The 23,583-nt window shown below is 44.2% G+C and overlaps 1 protein-coding gene across 2 annotated transcripts in view; it reads right to left on the bottom strand.

Annotated features, from left to right (window-relative positions):
* The window catches only part of PRKAG2 (protein kinase AMP-activated non-catalytic subunit gamma 2), a 400,476-nt gene that overhangs the window by 269,405 nt on the left and 107,488 nt on the right, over positions 1–23,583 (bottom strand). For both annotated transcript variants that reach the window (XM_037835774.1, XM_037835773.1), the window contains exon 3: positions 20,103–20,382. In XM_037835774.1, coding sequence (XP_037691702.1) covers positions 20,103–20,382 — 280 coding nt within the window. The remainder of the gene's footprint in view (positions 1–20,102; positions 20,383–23,583) is intronic.

Genomic DNA, 23,583 nt, shown 5'->3' with positions numbered 1-23,583 from the left:
TTCTAAAGAGACCAGTGATGCTGCAGTCAAGTGTCAAGAGTCAGTCCTCTCCATACGAAATCAGGAGGTGTGTTTCAGGATTTCAAGTTCCAGGCCACGAGGACATAGAACAAGACAACAGCATAGATCTGCCCTCCCCTTGGCAAATCCCCAAACCTCAAGGGTGGGTCAAAGCAGAAGATTCTGACGGATTGAAATAAGTGCCTACCACAGATGAAGAAAGCAGGGTTTACAGCAGCATGAAGAAAAGCTGAAGGCCTGGGAAAGGAGTCTGGCCAGGAATGGGTGAGTCCAGGTAGCAATTCTTTCCTCGTCTATGTCCAGACTCACAGTTCTAGGGTTTATTGGCTCCTTCTGAGATGGCACCCAGTATCCTGCCTCTGGGATCCACTCTCTGTGTCAGAAGGAGTAACTTGCTTCTAGAGAATAGAATGTGGCAGAAATGATGGTATGTCACTTCTGAGATTAGGTTATTAAAAGACTGTGACTTCTGCTTGTTGGCACCCTCTGCTGTCCTCTTGCTTGGTTGCCCTGATGTTGTGAAATGCTCTATGGAGATGTCCATGTGGCAAGAAACTGAGGGAGGCCTCTGGCCAACAGTCATGAGGATCTGAATCCTGCCAACAACCATGCAAGTGAGCTAGGTGGTGGGTCCTTCCCAGTTGGGCTGTAAGATGAGAGACTGCAGCTTTGTGAGAGATCCAGGACCAGAGGACTTAGCTAAGCTGTGCCTGGATTCCTGACCCACAGAAACTCTGGATAATTTACTCCATGAAGTTTTGGGGTAATTTGTTATGCAGCAATAGATAACTAAAACATAGAGTCTCTGCATTACAATTCAAGAAGCAGTTACCTTAATATTTCTATCACTGAGAAGACAGTGAAGGGGTAAAATAAAAGGCCATTATAGGCTTTATTACAGTGAGCGAGCCTATAGATTTTGCAATGTCTATGTGGATTCTAAATATTTCATCTCTCATTCATGGAAGATGCAACCCAGAATACTGATAAACGATTAAGTTTTATTGAGAGAAAAATAGCCTTATGTCTTCAAGCCCAATAATGTAAAAGTACAACTCATATTGTACAAAATATACCTGATATATGAGCTTATGTAATAGCCAGTTTATGCTGCCTTCCCCAGATTCACTTGGTCCCACATGCTCCCCAGACCCCAGCTGCCCGCTCAGTGAAGAGCCCTGGCGAATCAGGTCCCTAACCCCAACTCTGCTGGCTGCCTCAGCCTCCCCTGGTGAGGGCCAGGCTTCAGCAAGACCTCCACTATGTCCACCAGCCCCCAGCACCAAGGTCAACTCAACTGGGCCCACAGAGGCTCTGACTTCCTCAGTGGTGGTCCAGAGAGGGTAGGTCCTATAACCTACAGGTAAGAGCGGAGTTCATGCCCTACGGAACAAATTTTGACCAATGAGAGACAAGCGATGGAAAAGACCTGACAAATTCTTCACTGTTTTACTCTACTCCCAACTCATGGACTGCTCAGAGGCACAGTGCTTCCATAAGACTTCTCTGGAGATGTTGTGTGCGGTTGTATTTTCTCGTGAAGCTGGTGCTAGTAACACACCACTTCCTTTCCTGCATGGCTTAGCTTTTCTGCTATCACTCCTGCTGCCTGGGCTTGCATCCCTGCCTCCCCACCACCACCACTAAAGCACTTGCATGTGCAGCCTCAGGCTCTGTCTCGTAGGAAACCTGAGCTTCTGGTGAGGCTGCTGCTTTCTCTGCACATGGACAAAGCTAGCCTTGCATGCAAGCTCTCCTGCCCCTTTGTTCAGAACCTACAGGTGTGGGGGTTGTGTGATACCAACTCTGAGGGCAAGGACTGCATTTCAATCCTACAGAAAATTACAGGTGGGTCACAAGTTATAAGTAAAGGTCAAAACAAGATCCAAGAAGTCAATGCAGTCAGGGGATAGAGCAGGTACAGGCCAAAAGGATAAGCTATCAGCAGAGGTCTAAATGGACAAGCTAGTTAACCAGGATGAAACTTAGTAGATGCACTGGCATCCAGATGCCCTAGCCAGAGCACTCGGGGAACTCAGACTTGGGAGCATGAGGGAAAACATCAGGAATTGGGATATAGAGGCAAAAGTGACCAGGAGGCTGAAGGGCCATCAAGACTAGATGGATGAACAAGACTAGCTTGACGTCCACAGTCTGAAACCTTCTTGTTTCTCTGCAAGGGAACAGGGTGGTCCTGGAGTAGGGGGTAAGGGTTAGTCAGGTCCACCTTCTGGCAAGGGGAGGGGATCAAGGAACTCAATCCAACAGGAAAACCAACCTCCAGTCTCCATGCACAACTCCTGGCTTTTGTCCACTCCATGGCCAGTTTCCACAGTTAGAGGGGAAAAGGGAGGGAGGAAGTGGCTGAGAAGCTGCAAGTTAAACTTCCCTTCTCTAACGGTGAAGCTTCTGTCACCAGGATCTCTTCCTGGACCTGAGCAGGTTGTCCTCCATCGTCAGAGTAGGAGCAGAGCCTTCCAAACCTCACGGCCACGCCCTCGGCTGGACCAGGCTGGCCCATCTGCTCAGGGCGGAAATGCCAAACAGGCAAGAGAGGCCCATGGGGAGGTGAAACACATGAACAACCCAAACAGGAAGACCTGCCACTGGTGTGAAGGCTCCTGAATGCGCGGCAGCTGAAGAAAACACTAACAGGAACTGCCTGGGGGAAAAATCATCATGTTGGACGGGAAGAGGGCCAAGGATGGATTCGCCTTCCCAGAAACCTGCCCTCTCCTCCTCCTCAGACGATCAGAGACTTCTTTTCAGGACTTTTTGCCCCTTCACTGATTTACCTTTGATTCTCTTCCAAACCTGGTCTTGGCTGATTTCTGAGAACAGGTGACTCAGAGCAGTGGCAGCCAGATGCTCGTTAACACCTGTCTGCAGACATCCTCTCTGAGAAGATGCGCTCGCCTGAGGCTGCCCAGGAGACTCAAAACTCCTGCCCAGGAGAGAGAGCAGGGCTGAGGTTCCTTTTGTGTGTCTGCACTGAGTCTCTGCTGGCCACAGACCAAGTCTCTGAGCCAATACCATTCAGGGGGGAAAGCAAAGCATCCCATAATTTTTATAAGAACCGTCTGCCAACTCTAAGAGAATTGGTACAATGTGTTAGCAAGGCCAATGGCAGCCTGGAATGCACCGGGATGGCCACACCAGTGAAAAGTACTGAAATCCTCCTGCATCTGTCAGTAAATAGTCACTGCACAGAGACCTCCAACTGCCCCATTCCGCTCCGCTATCCCTCAAGAAAGAGTAGCCAAAAAGGGTAACACCAAGGACAAAAGGGTGCCTCTAGAGCTATGGCCAGAATCCCTTTCTATTTCCAGTGGTCAGGTGCATGGGTCTTACTGGACTTAAATATTTTGAGTATCATCCTGAGTTACTTAGTCATCGAGGGATGTGAGGAATAGGACAAGAAAGTTTATTTGCTTCAATACCTCAGTACTAGTTCACAACTTTTCAACTCATTCCACAAGCCAGTCAGCACTACTGAGCTTCTTTAGGATAGCCAGCGTGTCCTCCCATCTCCAGATGGCCCTGGCTTTTTCGCTGGGACATGGCTTGCTCACTGGGATTCAAAGGGAAAGTGAAAGGAAGAAAGAGCCAAGATACAAAGTATTCTCTATTAAAGTGTCTTATTCTCTGCATGCACCTAGGAATTGAAGGAGAGGAACCACTACATATCCAAAAACCTTATAATGTGGATGGGGAGATGCGTCTAAGACGAGCACTCCCATGGTGGGCTGAATTACGGCCCCAAAGGTACCCAGATCCTACTCCTGGAACCTGTGACTGTCACCTTACGTGGCAAAAGGGACTCTGCAGATGTGATTACGTCAAGGATATTGAGATGGGGAGATTATTCTTGATTACCCACGTGGGCCCTAAATGCAGTCACACGTGTCTGCATGGCAGGGAAGCAGAGGGAGACGTGACACAGAGAAAAAGGCGGTAATGAGATCACCGAAGCAAGTTACCACTCTGCTGGTTTTGATGATGGAGGAAGGGACCAGAAGCCAAGGAATACAAGAAACGCAGCTCCAGAAGCTGGAAAAGGCCACGGAGTCTCCCCTCTAGCCTCCGGATTGAGTGCAGCCCTGCTGTACCTTGATTTCATCCCAGTGGAACAGATTTCAGACTTCTGAAATTCTCCAGAATTGTGAGAGAATAAATGTGTGTGTTTTTTAAGCCACCAGGTCTGTGGTAATTTGTTATAGCAGCCACAGGAAACTAACACACTCCTTAAACAATATAGGGTAAACAGAAGTACACGATGAGCTATGTGGCCAAGATAGTGAGGCCGAGCATACACTTCTTTTTTTTTTTCCAGACTCTCCTGCCAGGCAAATGGGTTGATTACTCATTACAGAAACTTCCCAAAAGGCCCATCTCTTCAAGGGAAAGCATCAGACAGTTAGTGCCCTAAGACCATTTGAAACCCACCTCAAAATCCTCCCTGGCTGTTTCCACTAAACCTGCGCTGTTGCATGGGATTCTCACCCAGTCGTAATCAAGTCCCCACAGTGAAAGGCTCACATTAAACCAAACTTCCAGGTCTCAGTATGTTTGGACCTTGCCTTACCTCTCTGAGACATCACTGGAACTCTGCCCAGTGGTGGCCTTGCTCACTGCAATCAGCAGTAAACTCAGCTCTGTCATATTAACAGGCGGTAGCTCTAAGACGGTCTTTTGCCCTGGAACATCTTGGCCTCCTGGAGAACGTGGTGAACTGACCACCTCCAGCCCCCGGCACTAACATTTCAGAACCTGAGCTCTAGGACTTCCAACAAATATTGGATATTTTATCTTGATAATTTCATATTTTATAATGCAACCATAAGCCCTATAGCTTAAGATTCAAGCATTACTATAGACGTATGGTCTCACACATTTTGCTATCGTGAAAATGAAGACAAGGCATGATTAAACCCCCTGTCCAAACAGTGAATGTTGTTTACAAAAATAACCTGCCTCCTTCTGCTCCTTAACCTCAAGATCCAGGATCTGATTTCTATTACTGTAAGAATATAGAAAGTAATCTAATTATATTTATGATTCTTAACCATATCTTCATTCCAGCTATGTTATTATTTACTTTATATCTTCCTTTAGCCTAAAAGTCATTATTTTTACTTCAAATTTCTGGTATTTTAAAAGGAAAATTCATATAATTTCTAGAAATGATGTGTTTCCTGTTTTTTCCCAAGTCTATCCATGCTTTCAACACCCCCATCCCCCAAGCTAGACACAATTAAGTTGAGGTGAGGCTGGTGGTGGTGGTGGAGAGGGGTGATTAGAAATTCTGTCACTCACCACCCTCCGTCCTGAACTCTGTTCCAAAGCTAGAGAGCTATGTGGGGAACCGGTGTTCGTTTACTCGTGTTTAAATTGTACTATATTTGAACAACGGCAGGAGGAAATTTTTTGTATATATGCATGTACTATGCCATCTTCTCTAAAAGCCCCCATTTTTCTATTGAGTTATTACTTTTATTGGTTTAAAATATCTTCGTACATTAGAGTTATCAGTTCTGAATCAATTCATCAAGTTTTTTCCAATTGAGCATTTGTTTTTCATCTGTATGTTATTTGTGTTTCATTTTGTGTTTATGTGGAGTGGGGAGGCTGTACAAAAGTGGTTATCTTTATGTAGTCAATTTTATTTAGTCTTTTTCTTTATTGTTTCTTAGTTTTTGTCATGCTTATATGACCCATCAAAATGTCTTGGCCAGTAGAGGCCTTGTTTTGTATCCAGAAGAAGCACTGATCCCAAATTTAAGAAGCACCAAAAAACACGTTGTCATTGATGAATTAATTTAAAAAGATTTGTTGAGTGCTTCCTATGTGCCAGGCTCTGTTCCAGACACCGGGAAAACATCAGTGAACAAAACAAAGTCCCTCTCCTCAGAGATCTTACACTTGAATGGGGAAAGGTAGAGACAAGACAACCAGTAAATATGTAGTATTTCAAATGGAGAAAAAGCAGTGCAAATGAGGTGGGAGAGGGCTACTATTTTATACAGGGTGTAAAGGAAGGCCTTTCTAATAAGGTAAATCCTTTCAGGAAATATTTTTGAAGAGGTGTCCAGAGGGACAGGGGTAGAGGTGGGTATAGAGTTATATTCCTAACACACAATAATGCTTCTAAATGTGATCTTTATGTTTCTATCTCTCTCCCACAGTCTTAACATCACACTGTAGCTGGGCCTCAATCTCTAAAATCCTCCTTAACTCAACTCCACCCTTCTAGAATCTTCACTTTCATTTCTCCCTTAGAAAGTTTTCTGTTCTTCTGAGGTAAATCCATCCAGCTCTTCTCTACCCAAAGCTACCAGAGCTCTGAGAACCAAGCCTACAGACTCCCAGAAAAGGAAAAAAGGTGGGAATATTTACGTTACATTTATATACATATTTTTCATTGCACTTTTGAGAAAGCACTGACACCTCAAGATTAGGATATCCAACCACCTTTTTCTTTTTACATTAGAAAAACACATTCACCTTTATTTCATATGGAAATTATTTTGGTGTAAGGAATGACCAAAGAACCACCTTTATTTCTTTTTTTCCTCCTAAATGGCTAGCTAGTTATATTCTTAAAATATATTGTTGGCAGAGGGGCTAAGATGGTGGCATAGAGAGGAGTGAAAGCTAGTTAGTCCCCCTAGAACAACTAATAAACAACCAGGAACAATTAGTAAATAATCTGGAATAACTGTGGGGGGGGGTGACAAACCTGACAGTCCACTCATCATATACCAACCCGAATTGGGAGGAATGCCAGAGAACCCCCTCCCCCAGGGCAAACTGCAAAGCCTCGCGGTGCTAGAGAGCAGCACTTGCCGAGAAAGCTAACATAGCTCAGCTGAGCTCCAACTGGGGTTTTAATTAACAAGCTGTGGCAGCCCCTGACCTGAGCAAAACAGGCCTGTGGACCTTGGCACACAGCAGTCTGCATGACCCAGGCAGCTAATGTTTAACCTATTGTCTTTGTAAGCCAGTAAAGAGAAAAAGGGTAAATTGACCTTAAAATGTAATTTTAAAACATGAAACAGGAAGCAGATAGGAGGTGAGAGGCTCCTGGTCTCACAAAAGGGCAATGTTAATCTAGTCTACCTGCTTCCTGGCCCTGAAGCGTTAACACTCTTGTGGTTATTTACAAAGCCCCGTCCTATAATTCTCTCCTTCCTGTACCACCCCCCAGGTCACAGTGACCTGTTCCCGTGTCTATGCTCCCCCAACCTTAGGAATGTCTGTGTCTTAAACTCTTATAAATGGCTTGCTATCCTCTTTGCATTGCGTGGTCGACTTCCCCGCGAATGTGATGCCCAGCAGCCTGAGAGAGCCGTCATGATCTCTCCACAACTTCTCACCCTGTAAGTAAGCCCTGAATAAAAGTTCATATATCAGAAAATGCTCGTTGTCTTCTTTGGCCTCTGGACTGGCATGGCCCTCATGGGCTGCGACACAAGCATAGACTGCACAATTCAAGCTATGAATCCCCAAAAAGCAGACAGAGGCTTTTGGTGATGACTGACCTTGGAGAGCCAGGGAACCTCTCTGGGAAGGAGGGGGAGCCCAGAGGACCAGGTGCTGTCTCTGGCCGATGGGTGTAAGTGAGGAGGGCTGCGGACTTGGCCCTGAAGGGGGGGTTTTGTCCCTTTTTCAGCTCAGTGGAGAAAGCCTCAGCCATTTTGAGTTCTCAGCGCCCTGACCCAGACAAGGATGGAGATAGCACAGGCAGAGAGACTATTTGAATGTAAATGACCTCTCCTCAGGGGGTGTATCTTACCTAAGAGGAAAAAGGTGGGACCAAGCTCTACTACCTGCCTTCCATTCAAAACCAGACCCTAGAGCCTGGGGGAAAACAGCCTTGGGCCACGCCTCCTTACATTAGTCAGGAGCTACAGGCTGACAGGCGCTATCTGCTGGGCAGAAAAGCACAGTGATGTGAGGCGTCACAGGGTATATCAATCTAAGACATACTGCGGGAAAAGGATACTATTGTCTCCTTCTAGACCTGAGCTGATTCTGGAATGGGAGAACCTGATTGGGGTAACCAAGCGTATTAGTTAGGGTTCTCTAGGGAAACAGAATCAATGAGCGATATCTATAAATATAAGATTTATAAAAGTATCTCACACAACTGTGGGTATGCATGAGTCCAAATTCCATAGGGCAGGCAGCAAACTAGCAACTCCAATGAAGATGTTCGACGAATTCCTCAGGAAACGAACTAGCAACTTTGATGAACTCCTCAGGAAATGTTTCACTGGTCAGCCAAGGAAGAAGTGGAGGTCCTCTATCTGTCTAGCTTAAAAAGTCTTCAACTGACTGACTGGATTAAATCCAGTCAACTGCATTCTCTCATTGTGGAAGACATGCCCTTCATTGATGTCATCAGTCACAGCTACAGCCAATTGACTGATGATTTAATAAACCAGCCTGTTGGTTTATTAACCAGCCACAAATGTCCTCACAGCAACAGTTAGGCCAATGCTTGCTTGACCAGACCCTGGGTACCATTACCTGGCAAAGTTGACACATGAACCTAACCATCACACCAAGGAAACCAGATGCCTAGACAACAGAAAACTACAATCTACACTAAGAAAAACAAAGTTATGGCCCAGTCAAAGGAACAAACTTACATTTCAACTGAGATACAGGACTTTAAACAACTAATACTATATCAAGTCAAAAAGTTTAAGGAAGATATGGCAAAAGAGATGAAGTGTACAATGAAAACACTGGGCAAATGTAAGGTAGAAATCGAAAGTTTGAAAAGACAACTGGCAGAATCTATGGAAATGAAAGGCACAACACAAGAGGTGAAAAACATAATGGAGACATACAACAGCAGATCTCAAGAGGCAGAAGAAAACACTCAGAAACTGGAGAGCAAGGCACCGCAAAGCCTACACACAAGAGAACAGATAGAGAAAAGAATAGAAAAATACGAGCAACATCTCTGGGAAATGATGACTACACAAAATGCAGGAACGTACATGTCACGGGTGTCCCCGAAGGAAAAGAGAAGAGAAAAGGGGCAGAAGCAACAATAGAGGAAAGAATCAATGAAAATTTCCCATCTCTTATGAAAGACATAAAATTACAGATCCAAGAAGTGCAGCGTACTCCACACAGAATAGATCTGAATAGGCCTAAGCCAAGACACTTAATATTATCAGATTATCAAACGTCAAAGATAAAGAGAATAGTGAAAGCAGCAAGAGAAAAGCAATCCGTCACATACAAAGGAAGCTCGATAAGACTAGGTGTGAATTTCTCAACAGAAACCATGGAGGCAAGAAGGAAGTGGTGTGATTTATTTAAGATACTGAAAGAGAAAAACCACCAACCAAGAATCCTATATCCCACAAAACTGTCCTTCAAATATGAGGGAGAGCTTAAAATATTCTCTGACAAACAGACAATGACAGAGTTTGTGAACAAGATATCTGCTCTGCAGGAAACACTAAAGGAAGCACTATAGACAGAAAGGAAAAGACAGGAGTGAGAGGTTTGGAACACAATTTTGGGAAATAGTCACACAACAATGTAAGTACACTGAACAAAGATGACTGTGAGTATGGTTAAAGGAGGATGGTTAGGAGCTTGTGGGACACCAGAAGGAAAGAGGAAAGATAGAGACTAAGACTGTATAACTCACTGAAACCTAGGGTGATCAACGATTGTGATAAAAGGTACAAATATGTTTTTACATGAGGTAGAACAAATGAATGTCAACATTGCAAGGTGTTAAAAATAGGGTGGGATTGGGGGAAAATACAACCATGCAAACTAAAGACTATAATTAGCAGAAACATTGTATTATGCTTCCTTTAATATAGCAAAGGCAATATACCACACCTAAATGCATATGGGGGGGGGGGCAAGGGGGAAGGGCATGGGACTCTTGGCATTGGTGATGTTGTCTGACTCTTTATTCTACTTTAATTTAATGCTATCTTTCCTTTTGGTGCTTCCTAGCTGTTATTTTTTTTCTCTGTCTCTTTTTTCTTTCTCTTTTGTCTCTCTGCCTTCTTTGACACTTCCTCCTTCTTTGTGGAAGAAATGGAGACTCCTTATATAGATAGTGGTGATGGTGCTGAATACATACATACATGACTATACAGGGAACCAACAATTGTTTACTTAGGATGGAATGTATGGTGTGTGAACAAAACTGTCTTAAAAAATGGGTTGATGAAGACACCTTGAGGACACTATATTGAGAGAAATAAGACAGACACACAAAGACAAATATTGCAGGATCTCACTGATATGAACTAATTATAATATGTAAACTCATAGATATGAAATATAAGTGACCACGATATAGAACGGGGCTAAAGGATGGGGAGCAGTTGCTTATTATGAGCAGAATGTTCAACTAGGGTGAACTTGAACGTTTGGAAAAGGACAGAGGTGATGGTAACACATTGTGAGAATAACTAAGAATGCTGAATGGTATGTGAATGTGGTGGAAAGGGGAAGCTTAGAGTCATGTAAGTCAACAGAAGGAAAGTTGAAGGTTAAAAGATGGGAATGTATAAAACAGTGAATCTTGTGGTGGACAATGTCCGTGATTAACAGTAAAAATTTTAGAAATCTCTCTCATGAACTAGCACAAATGTATGACACTATTACTAGAAGTTAATAAGAGAGGGGCATATAGGAAAAAATATATACCTATTGCAAACTACATACTACAGTTAGTAGTATTTTGATGTTCTTTCATCAACAGTAACAAATGTACTATACCAATACTGTGAATCAATAATGGAGGAGGGTGGTGTCTGGGGGTATGGGAAGATTTGAGTTTCCTTTTTTTGTCTTTATTTCTTTTCTGGAGTAATGGAAATGTTCTAAAAATTGAAAAAAAATTGTGATGGATGCACAACTGTCTGATGGTACCATGGGCAGCTGACTGTACACTTTGGATCTTTGGATAATTGTATGGTATGTGAACAATCTCAATTAAAAAAAATTTGAACAGGAAAAAAACATATATATACTTTTAAAACCCATTCCAGAGTCTTAGCATTGGAGTTACAAGTAGATTCTGGAATTGGACCACCTGAGTTCAAATCTTGGTTCCACCACTTAGTAGCTACGTGGCCTTTGAAAATGACAATCTTTCTGTACCTCAGTGCCTACTTTGGTAAAAATGGTAAAAAAATATTATTTCATGGAGTTGTTATGGAAGAGAATTATTAAACATAATGCATGTAGAATGCACATAGTAGGTGCTTATGAGTATTAGCAATTATTAGGGAGCAAAGTTTGGGAACATATGAAATTGAATCATTCTTGTGATCATGCCACAAGACTACAAGATTATTTTTGCTTTCTAAAAAATTTTAATCTTATTATTTTCAGTTCATGAACATACACTTGCTCTCCTTCCCTCATCTCTAATAGCGAGACAGTGCCAAAGGAAATTATAAAAAATCTTCTAAAGATAAGGATTAACTGTACTGGAAGCTTCTACTACCTCATGGCCACTTAAGACTTCTTGTGGTACTGGAGCAGTGTGGTAAATATTTTCTATGAAGTGCCAGATAAATACTTTAGTCATTTTGCGAGCTATATGGACTCCATTACAATTACTCACTTCTGCTGTTTAGTGTGGACAGTAAGTGAATGGCCATGGCTTTGTTTTAGTGACACTTCATTTCCAAGAAAAAAAGTGGCAGGCTGGGTTTGTTCTGTGGGCTGTAGTTTGCCGACCACTATATTAGAGGAAGAGGCAAAAAAGTGGGCTATTATTTTGGCTCGGGTGATTGATCCTGATCATCAAAGGTTATAAGTAGCATATGACACTGTGGGGCTGGAAGGTGTATAGATGAAAACCCCAGACACTCCCAAGACATGCCTTGTAATACCTACCACTGTACCACCACTGGATCAGAGTGAAAGTTAGTGAAAAACTACAGCAGCTCCCTGCAAGATCCCTTTACTGGGCAAAGAACACCAGCCAGCTTAGGTACTTGTTGGTCCTATGACCAGTCGCAGAATCTAGAACTGTAGCTTCTAGACCTACAGAATCTCATTCTTGGGAGTGTCTGAAGGTTGACATACCTCCTTTTACTTATTATATCCCTTCTAAGATGACAGTGGTTGTAATTTCTTTCTTCCCTCTTTTATCCCTCCTTAATATATGAGTGTTTATCAAGCTGTAGTGTATAGCAGTATCACCTGGAGAGCTTGCTGAAACTTCAGATTCTTGGGCCTCCAAACTTTATGGTTCTGATTCAGTTGCTTTTAAATGGGGCCCTGAATGCACAATATAACAAGCACCTCAGCTGATACTGAGGCAAGTCATCCACAGACCATGCTTCAAGAAAGATTGGTATGTTGTATGTATTGGAAAGAGTTAAATTTAACACTTAGGCCATAAGTTATAGAGTAGGAAGACAGGATGCAGATAGAAGTTGAGGAGAAACGGCATCACTTTGAGACTGACTGTGAAAACAGCAGCAGGAGACCACGGCGACCTCCTTCTTTGTTGATGTCATGGTGGGGCCTGATGCTGGGTTGTCTCCCACTGGGGAAGCAGATGCACACCTAGAATTGTATGCAGGGTAACTGGATCAAGCTGGGTGAGGGCATCTTTGTGAAAACAGAAGATCACGTGTGTGTGTGCTGGATAGCGCATGTGCACATTGTTGAGCTGCCCAACGGGGCCCCTTCTCTGGCAACTTCCTGCCCTGCTACCCAGGGGTGGGGTCTTGGCAACTCTGTTTCTGAAGTGCATGATGTGTCCTCCTCCTGGCCAGGTGGGCTCAGGGATCCCAACTGGGCCAATAAGATAGCCTCTGATGAGGCATTTATAATGTTAAGTGGTAAGAAGAGACTAGGAATTCTGAGGTGCTCAAGAGAAAGTTTCATAAACTCTTGCTGCTTAGGGTCCAGAGCCATCCTGCTTCCTTTCCTTCTTGAGTCCTGATGTTTCAGCTCTTCTTTGATTTCTATAAATACTCCCACATTCTTCCAATAAATTGTCTTCCTTGTTAAAAAAAAAAAAAAAGTGGGTGAAAATAAAATAAAAGGATGGGGCCAAATTTGGATTCAGAAATAAGGCCAGAAATACATCCCTTAGTGATCTTCATATAAATATAGTTCTAAGATTTCTAGCAGCCAATGTAAACAGGGAGAACTGGGCTGTTGATATGATTAGTGGCCATTAATGAAAAAAAAATCCCGTTGTACGAAAGTACAGTTATTCTTGGTACCAAGACCAGACAGGAAGTCTCCCCCATGGGGGCCTCGTATAATGATCAATGTCTTCATTACATCCTCACAGTGGGTTTCATGGGGCCATTTCGAATAAAGATCCTCAACACTGATGGCATTATTTTCAAGCTCAGTTTTGGGAAAAGTACTAGGAGAGCAATACATAATCTGGGAATGTTGAGAATAGATCTTCAAATATGAGGAAAAGCACATAGATTGTATACCCTTCAAGCAAGGTTCACACCAAGCAATGGAAAATTCAAGTGTCCAGGGGCCCAAGATGATCCTCCCAGTTGAAAAGTATGTGGAGTGCAAGTATTACATGAATCACCTGAATATAGACCCAGCCCTTTCCACTTTATCGACAGTAGGACTTGGGTAGGCTGAGCTCCCTTTAGGGAAAGCTGAGGAGCTGGGCTTTGTGGTTCAAGGGCAACCAAATGAGCAGTTGCTCTGGGCACCAGGCTCATTCTGATCCAAACATCCCATCCCAGAGGGTTTCTCTGAAGAAGCCAACTCCCCCAACTCCCCTCCCCAGCCTGGATCTAATCAATTCTTGTCCTTATGAGCAGCTCAGGACCCTTCCATAGTCTTACAGTGGCCAACCCGTGGCTGCCTAGCCAGATGGTAGAGAAGAGCCTTAACAAGATGCACCTTACAAGAGATACCTATGAAACCAGGTATTTTCTGCTCAATGATACTGAAGGATCTTTCAAAATACTGAAAAGGAAAAGTAGCATGAAATTCCTGCTTCCCAAGGAACTCAAATCTGGCCCATCTTCCATACCCAGCACCCCTCCATGTCCACTCCTAGTAAAGAGGTGTGGTACCTGACCCCAGCGTCCCACAGGGACAACCCTGCTGGGGCAGCGCTATTAGTAGCTCCCTTACATTACTGACATCAGAAAAGCCACTAAGCTCACAAATCCAGAGAGGTCTGGAATACAGACTTTGGCTGGTCTGGAGCATAGACTTTGTGGGACCCTTCACTGAAGAAGACAGCAGTTTTAGATTACTGGAGCAGAAGGCAACTGAGGACATACTGACGAGAGTGTGGCTCGGGGGCACTGGGATGTGGGTTATGGAGTGGAGCCCCTACCTGGCAGCAAGGCCTTCTGGAGCAGCACAGAGGTTTCACCATCTCTGCTTCTGAGCCTCAGACCTCGTCCCCAAGCCCCTGCAGAATCCCCTTGGAGTAGTCAGGTCTTACACTCCCTGGGGTCAGGGCCCCTCTGAGAGGGCAGCCTCAGTGCTTCTCAGCCTGCCACTTGAGCTCTGTCACAACACAGGAGAGAGAGCGATGCTGACTCTGCTATTTCATCTGTCTTCCTCAGCCTCTGGCATTTTAAAGAAAGGGATTTACGGATCTGCTCAAGTGTATGCATGTGCTCACGTCTGGGGGGGGAGGGCAGGGAGAGGTTTCTTCAGTGCAGGGAGCAGATCCCCAGTGGAAGGACGCTTGACCAACAGTCAGCTTGGCCCCAGGAGATGCCCCCGCATGGCAGTGACACCCAATGCAGACAATCTGCGAAGTTGGCCCTAATGCAGAATTGAACCTCTCACCCACCCACAAGGATATGCATGTCTGAAACCACCCCCCACCCCATCCAGGTCCCAGAGAGGTGCTGGGGAACTTCAGATCTGTCCTATCACCCTACAACCTTGACACTCAACTAATGAGCAAAGACCCTTCTCTGCTCACTTTCTCCACATTCCCTCCCATTCCCTCTGCCATATTCCAACTCTGCCCTTCCAGGCACAGGGGTTCTCAGCCTACCCGCAGGCATTCTTGATGTGGCTCTGTCTTCTCTCCTTGCTCTTCCTGCCAAGCCCCTGCCATCTCCTTTCATCATCATGTTGCTATCCCAAAGCTCTGGTCTGGGCTCTTGACACTTTTTCCAAGTATTCATTTTAATTACCAACAAATGAGTATAGTCTCAAAAAATTCAAATGCCTTAGATAAAGCAAAAGTCTCCTTTGACCCACCACATCCAATCCTAGTTTTTAACTCAGAGGTACAGAGGTAGCCTGTGACAGTCTCATCAACATCCTTCTTTAAAAATAAGTTATATATGTTCTAAATTATTATGTTTATATACTTTCTTCCCTATAAATAGTTCTCTTCTAGCTTTAATTATCTATCAGTCTGCAAGTCCTGCAGTGGCTAAAAGAAAACACAGTTGAAGAGGGATGAACTCTAAAAGCCATAAATAATATGTAACAGCTAAACAGAGGAATACTTTAGGAAACTGGTAGGATTTCAAAAGGAGATCTTTATGGGGCTCAGGTTCTAAAAGAACAGTTCATGTCTGAAGATGAGCAGTGGGCAGAACCAAACCTCGAAGAAGAGCGTGACCAAAGGCTGGAATGACTGACAGTCAATCCCTGAAGACGTAGACAGGTTCCCTCCACCTCCAACACTGGCAGCTCAGCTCCCTGGCTGGACCCACCCACCTCCAGAGGCACTGGTGCCCTCCTCCTCCGAGCTGGATACTGCTGGGCTCTGTGCAGCTGCTGGAAGGATGGCCAGTTAGAGATGGACGAGTAGGGCAGGGGAAGAGGCAGATGATGATACCAGAGACTAAATGCCTTCCCCATCTGTGGCCAGCTCACAAAATCCCACGACTCCTTCAAGCATCCATCAGATGCCGAAGCTGATTCAGAAAGGCTGTCTCTGTCCTAACTTTGCACAGCCCTCCATTATGGCGATAACCTCACCATATTTATTAAAGCTTCTTTTGCCACCAATCTCCCAATTGCAGGACCCTTGGAGGTGGAAATCCTGTCTTTTTCATCCATCAGTTCCCAGCATTTGACTAAGTGACTGGCATATGTAATCATTCAATAACATCATAAGCTTCCAACAAGGGAAATGTGTGAAAACATCTTCCATCTCTTCCACAAATGCCACTCATGTTACGTAGGACCCTCATGCAAGTTTTTCATCTGGGCAGGCTTCTTCATCTGTTTTCATGGTCTTTGCCCACATAATTAAGACCAGGGTGAGCCACTGCACAGAGGGATTTAATTGAAGCCCCAGACTCCTCTAGGCAGAGTCCTGGGCCTCACACTATTTTGGCACTGCCCTGTCTAACATCATAAACTGCCCTGAAGGAGATGGTGCCCAGCATCCCTTGCTGCTCAGGGAAAATTATCCAAGAAACATCAGAGTGGTTTAGGGAATCATTCTGCAGATGTGGGCAAAGCATTTGGGTCAATGGCCAATAGAATGTTCTATGAAGCTTGAAAGCAGGCCCATTTCCTGCTTTCTCTTCAATGATTAATATACTTGATTTGCATAAAAACCCTGCCAGCTTAGGATCAGACCCTGTTTCCCTTTCCCTGTAAAGGTATACTTTGAGTCCTAATCTCTAGAAATTGCTTAGGTAAATGCAGAGAAGAAAGGCTCCATATTAGGGCAAAAACACCTGGACTTAAAGAAAAGCATGTTGACCCCATAGCCCTGTAGGGTGCACATAAAGAATGGTCTGGAGGCTTCCCCTCATGCCCACAGGCACAAGTACCTTCATTTGTTTTATGTAGAAAGGAAGAGGAGGCACACAAGTCTTTTCAAGTCTTATTCGTATAGACAGTATGAGATACAACCAATCACTGACCTTCAAAGTGGTGCTAGAAGAGAACCCAACAGAGACTCAGTCCTGGATTATTCTTCCACTGCTGCCACTAGCCAGATGAGAGAGTCTTGAGCAAGCCCCTCAATTTGTCCAACCCTTAGTTTACCTGTCGACAGATGCTTATGCTGGGAACCTGTAAATGGTTGAACTTGGAGCATTTTCTGTACTCTGCTTGACTTCCTGGCAGATGTCTGAACTCCTCTGTGAGCCTCCTTGAGCTCCTTAACTGATTCCAAAACCACATGAGATATACTTTAGCTAAATAATCAAGTGGCCAAGTAGGTCCCAGGAGCACAGGTACACAGAGAGCCACAGCTTGGCTGGCTGGAGGTTGTCTGCTGCTCCTGGGACTGCTTAACCTGGGCATGAGTTTCTCTTTTACAAACCTTCAGGTGTGTGGCACGTCACCGCCTGGCCAAGTTTGGTCCAATAAAGTGGCTGATGCCCTTTCTGCTCGATCATCTCTGGCTTCTAAATTAATGGCACATCCTAGTTGCTTATTTATTAAATTACTGATCCTTAGTGGAAGGAATTCCTGGGGATCCCAGAACTTCTGCCATCATCATGGTCAGGAATTGGCCTGCAGGGCTCACTGGGCTTCAGCTGTTTATCACATACACCTCTCCAAACCCAGTGCCTCCCAGGAAGTCCAAACTGAGAAAAGACTTGCATTAGTTCCCTTAGCTGCTCAAGCAAATACCATGCAATGGTTCAGCTTAAACAATGGGAATTTATTCGCTTGTGGTTTTGAGGCTAAGAGAAAGTCCAAATCAAGGCATCATCAAGGCAATGCTTTCTCCCCAAAGACTGTGGCATTCTGGGGCTGGCTACTGGCAACTTTTGCTCCTTAGCGCGTCCCATGGCAAGGCACATGGCAGAATCTCCTGGGCTCTCCCTTCTCTTCCAGGTTCTGTTGCTATTCATCTTCTGGCTGCTCCTTTCATGGCTTTCTCTCTCTCTGTCTGAATTTCATTCTCTTATGAAGGACTCCAGTAATGGGATTAAGACCCATTCTGATTGAGGTGGGCCACCTTTAACTGACGTAACCTCATCAAAAGGTTCTACTTACAATGGTTTTGTGCCCATAGGAATGGATTAAATTTAAGAATTTTTTTTTCTGGGGTACATACAGTCTCAAACCACCACAGGACTCTAGGGTCAGAGCTCTGCCTGGCTCAGCCTGCTCCCTAAGTACCCTTCCTGCTGGGTCTCCCAGAAAACTTATCTTGTCTGCTTCCTTCTACGTTCATTAACTTCCCTGGTCTTAACAGCCTTACCCACAGCTCCTCCACATCCCCATGTGATGATTTGAATTTTAGATCTTGGCCTTTCCTATATAATCAACGCATGGACATAAGGCCATCTTTAAGAAACACTCTAGGGGTAGTTTGAAGCTCTTATGTACCCCCCAAAAAACTCTGTTCCTTTAATCCATTCCTGTGGGTGTAGACCTATTGTGGGTGGGACCTTTTGGTTAGCTTATTTCAATTGAGATGTGACCCACCTTGAATCCTTTTACTGGAGTCCTTTATAAGAGGAAAAAAGACTTACAGAAACATGAGATGGAATTAAGAGAAGCTCATGGAAAAAGCCCCAGAGAAGCTGAGAGACAAGGACACATGGAGAGGAGCTGAGAGAGGAGCCACTGAAGCCAGAAGTTGAAAGCAACGAAACCCAGGAGCGAAGGACCAGCAGACATTGTCATGTGCCTTCCCATGTGACAGAGGTGTCCTGGATGCCGGCAACCTGTCTTCAGAGTCCAAGTATCTTCCTTTTGATGCCTTGAGTTGGGCATTTTCATGGCCTAAGAACTGTAAATTGTAAGTTAAGAAGTCTCCAATGTAAAAGCCAACCCATTTTTGGTATATTGCATTCTGGAAGCTTTAGCAAACCAAAACAACCCTAGAATAGGTCTGGTCTGATGTTCCCTCATCTTAGAGGTGGTATACGATGAAATATTTGAGAATTTCAGGATACCCACCAAGCAAATTAGGAATGCTCTCTAGAATAGTATAACTCTGCTCCCCATCATGCTTTATACATGGAGTTCCTAACTATACTTGATACAGTAATGTCTGCATGAGGACCATATTGTCACACCTATAATACAAGAATCACATGACATTTGTAGATTGTGTATTCACAGTTAAATTCATGAATAGGCAGAAGAGAAGTCATCCACGGGGATAGTTTTAGGGGCACTAGAAACACTACCCCACACCACAAAAAAAAAAAAAAAAAAAAAAAAAGAGGCTCTCTCCAACCCCCTTCCTTTCCTTATAAGTCACAAGGACTGAAATTCTAGTCTTGAGACTTAGTCTTTTAGGTTGAATATTGCCCTAAATGGGCAGGCCTTATTGAATACAAATACAAACTTAAAGAAAGGAACACTACATTTGCTTGAGGGCAAATTTGTTTTTCAAATCACCATCTTCCTTCATAGGAACATTCTAAATCTAGAAAGTCTAAGGAACTTCTAAGAAACATTCTAAATCAAATAAAGAATTGGAAAGAGTAGGGAGATGCAGTAAGACCCAGGAAAGGAGATAATAAGCCCCATCAACTTTATGGTTTTGCCTTGTACATGTCATATTATTACTGACCGTGCCCAGTATTTTATCCTCAGATCACAAATACGCATGAGTCTAAGAAACTCTCTCAAACACCCACATTTCCTAGCACTGCTTCATTCCCCAGTAAATCAATTCTAGGTTCCATTCCCTGCTGCCCAGGTCCCAAATATGAAAGGCCAGGATCTTTAGAAAAAGGTGCACTCAAATCCCCCAAATACCATACCACAAGAAGCAGTGAAACATATCAAGCAGACTAAAGTAAAGATTTGTCTTTTGACCCTGGGTATGGGCGTAACCTTAGCTTCATGCTTCTATTAATTTTAAGAAAAGGCTGGAGACAAATGTTGTATTTGGTTTTTCTTATAAGGAATACTGTGAGTGTCAGTTAACTCCACGGGGCCGTGCCACACCACATGGATTAGGCTTCTAAGACATTAGTGTAAGAGGCAGAAACTGTGTTCTGAAGAGAGAGTTGTTCTCAGAGGAGATAGACATAGACTTAAGTCCCCACTACCAAGGTACCGACAGTGACCCAGCCAGCTTTTGTGCCTCTGCACTCCGGCAACTGGCTACAAGAAGGTCCCCAACAGCCCGGCACCCACCTGAAACAATAGCATCAATGTCTTACTTTTTCTGGAGCGGGAGAAAAACCGGATGCCCCCCGGAGAGGTAGACGGGTTGGAGTTTGGGGAAGACTCTTTGGATGAGGAGCGGAAGATGCCACTGAAGCTCATGCGGCGCGGGGAGCGGGGCGGGGACTCCTGGTAGGAGAATGGGAACACTGTTTTGGGAGAGCCAGGGCTGGTCTTGGGCCTCACGGGAGCAGACACGGGACTGGAGGGCCGATGCTGGGGGCCTCTGGAGAAGAACCCTTTGGAGGGGCTGCCCGAGCTGAAGGGGCTTTCCACCTGCAGGGAAGACAAACAAAGGAGGCACAGATCTATATCCTGGAACAGCATATATGTGTGCTGGAACAGCATATATATTCCCTCGATCCTGAGGGGATCCTAGTGCTGGAAGTTGGTGAATTTGGTTTTTGGCATTTTGGCTTTGGCATCTGAATGACTGGGAGAGCTGACAGAGGTCAGGAAGAAATTTAACAAGGCTGAAAACCTTTGATTGGTTACTTAAAATTCATTACTTAAAATCATAGTTATAAAGCATAATTAGAAAAATTTTTGGACACACCCACTAGGATGGCTATGGTTAAAAAAATAAAAGGAAAATAACAAATGTTGGCAAGGATGGGGAGAAATTGAAACTGTCATGCATTGCTGCTGGGAATATAAAATGAAGCAGCTGTTGTGGAAAATAGTTTGGCAGTTAGTTTCTCAAAAAGTTAAACATAGCACTAACATATGACCCGGAAATTCCACTCCTAGGGCTATGCCCCCAAAGAATAGAAAGCGGGGACGTAAACAGATACTTCTACACCTATGTTCAAAGCAGCCTTACCCACAATGACCAAAATGTAGAAGCAACCCAAGTGTCCATTAACAGATGAATGGATAAATAAATGCGGGATATGCACACAATGGAATATAATATTGTTCAGCCATAAAAAGGAATGAAGTTCTGATATGTACATCCATTTAATGGATGAACCTTGAAAACCTTATGCTACATGGAATAAGCCAGGCAACAAAGGACTAATATTATATGATTTCATTTATATAAAATATCTAGAATAAGCAAATCCATAGAGAAGTAAATTAGAGAAGGTAGACTAGTGGGTACCAGGAGCCGGGGAGAAGGGGAATGGGGAGTTAATGCTGAATTGGTACAGAGTTTCTGTTTGGGGTGATGGAAAAGTCTTGGTAATGGATGGTGGTGATGGTAGCATGACATTGTGAATGTAATTAATATCACTGAACCATGCACTTAAAAATGGCTAAAATGGGAAATTTATTAACACAATAAAAACTAATTAAAAAATTATTAGACCCATAATTTTAAGCCAAGGCATACAAGTCACAGATTTGGAGAAATATCAAACGTGCCCTATAAGCTTGTGTTCTGCTATGAACAGCTTAAGGTATGTGCTCTGGAGCCTGCCATGCCCGGGTCTGATGCCCAGCTCTGCCCTACACTATAAGATCCTGGGCAGGCTACTCAGTCTCTCTAAGCCTTGGTTTCCTTATCTGTAAACTGTACCCTCTCCTCATAAGCCTGTTTGAAGTCCAATGAGAATTCACGTCAGAACATCAGCACAGGACCTGGGGCACAGGAATCATTTGATCCGTGTTCAGCTGCTCCCATCTTATTACTTGCTAAATTTACAACACTGGAGCAGAAAGGACCCCAGGGACTCCCCAGTTCAGCAGCAGGAAAGAAGTGACTTGCCCAAGGCACAGAGTTCACCAGCAGCAAGAACAAGGCCTCACGACGCATGGTCCAGCACTTTGCAGGTCACCACACAGGCCCTGGGGACCCTGAGAGCCCTGGGGAGCCTGCCTGGCTGTGTGGCCAGGAGAGCACTGGCAAGGAGGTCAGGGCAGCCTTTGTGCCCGCCTCTGTCCCCTCCGGGCACACTGCAGGGGGCCGGGACGCAGGCAAGCTTTCCCACCGCTAGAGGGCTCAGCCGGGCGCTGGGCTCGCAGCTCACTAAATAAAGGAGGCAAAGTTAGGGGTACCACTTTCAGTAGCTGTTAACCTCCCAAGAGAGAGTCTATTCTCCCTTTTTTTTTTTTTTTTTTTTTTCTAATTTATTTTCATTGTGGTAACATATATACAACACAAAATATCCCATTTAAACCACTTTAATGTGTACAATTCAATATTCATTAATGTTCATAATGCTGTGTTACCATCACCACCATCCATTATCCAGCCTTTCCCATCACCCCAAACAGTAACTCCCAATCTGCCAATCATCCTCTCCCACTCCCCGGCCCCTGGTAACCTGTAATCTACTTTCTGTTTCGATGAATTTGCTTATTTTAGGTATCTCATGTGAAGTCTTCATGTGAAACTTTATATGTGGAATCATACAATATTTGTCCTTTTTTTTTTGGTCTGGCTTGTTTCACTCACCATGATGTGTTCAAGATTGATCCACATAGAAGCATGTACCAGAACTTCTCTCCCTTTTACAGCAGAATAATACTGCATTGTATGCTTATACCACATTTTGTTCATCCATTCATCTGCTGATGGACCCTTAGGTTGCTTCCACCTTTGGGCTTTTGTGAATATTAATGCTGCTATGGACATTGATAAACAATTATCTGTTGGAGCCTCTGCTTTCAGTTCTTCAGGGTATATCCCTAGAAGTGGAACTGCCAGGTCTTACGGTAATTTTATGTTTAACTTTCAGAGGAAACTCCCTGTCATTTCTCCACCAATCCCTTACGAACCAGTAGAGCCAATACTTCCACTGAAGTGGGGCTTCGTACACAGAACACTGTCATGTGCTACAAGAATGATGTAACCGAAGGTCACCTCATTTTAAGGGAGAAGGTCAAGTTTTTCCCTTTTTAAGCATTTAGATGAAAATCATTTCAATGATCTGTCTGTATTCTGCTTAGTCCCACCTGTCTGTGGGACTCAGGCTTTCTGAAGCTTTTCTTAATACAAAGAAACATTTTTAACAACACGGGGCTCCGTGTGCAGGCGGTGTGTGCACGCAAGCACTGGGAGGGTGAGAGAGTTGAGGGGAGCATTCTGGTGGTAAAGAGCACATGTAAGGAACAGAAGATGAACTCTATGGCAGGGTGGGATGAGCAAGGATTCCGGAGGCAGAGACCTGAGTTCAAAACCTGGCACCAGTTCCTAGCAGTGTGGGTGAGTGACTTAACCCCTCGAAGCTCCAATTTCCTTATCTGCAAAATGAGGATGCTGGGCCTGCTTTCACAGGGCTGTGAAGATTATGGGATATAACACAAGTAAAGCATTTAACCCAGGTCCTAGCACACAGTACATACTCAATATTTATTTGATTAGCTCTCACCTCATGAATTCCGTACTACTAGGTACTTATTATTGGTGGGATATTAGATGGGAGAGGAGACTCAAAGGCTGGAAGAGGAGGCAGGGCTGAATTACGGAAAGAGGATGTGTACTGTGATAAGGACCTCACCTTTCTCTGAGGGTGTAATGGTTTGAAGGCG

The sequence above is a fragment of the Choloepus didactylus genome, chromosome 5 (genome assembly GCF_015220235.1).
Source record: "Choloepus didactylus isolate mChoDid1 chromosome 5, mChoDid1.pri, whole genome shotgun sequence".
NCBI lineage: Eukaryota > Metazoa > Chordata > Mammalia > Pilosa > Megalonychidae > Choloepus > Choloepus didactylus.
The sequence above is the reverse complement of the archived record's forward strand: the minus strand, read 5'-3'. Positions and strand labels throughout refer to the sequence as shown.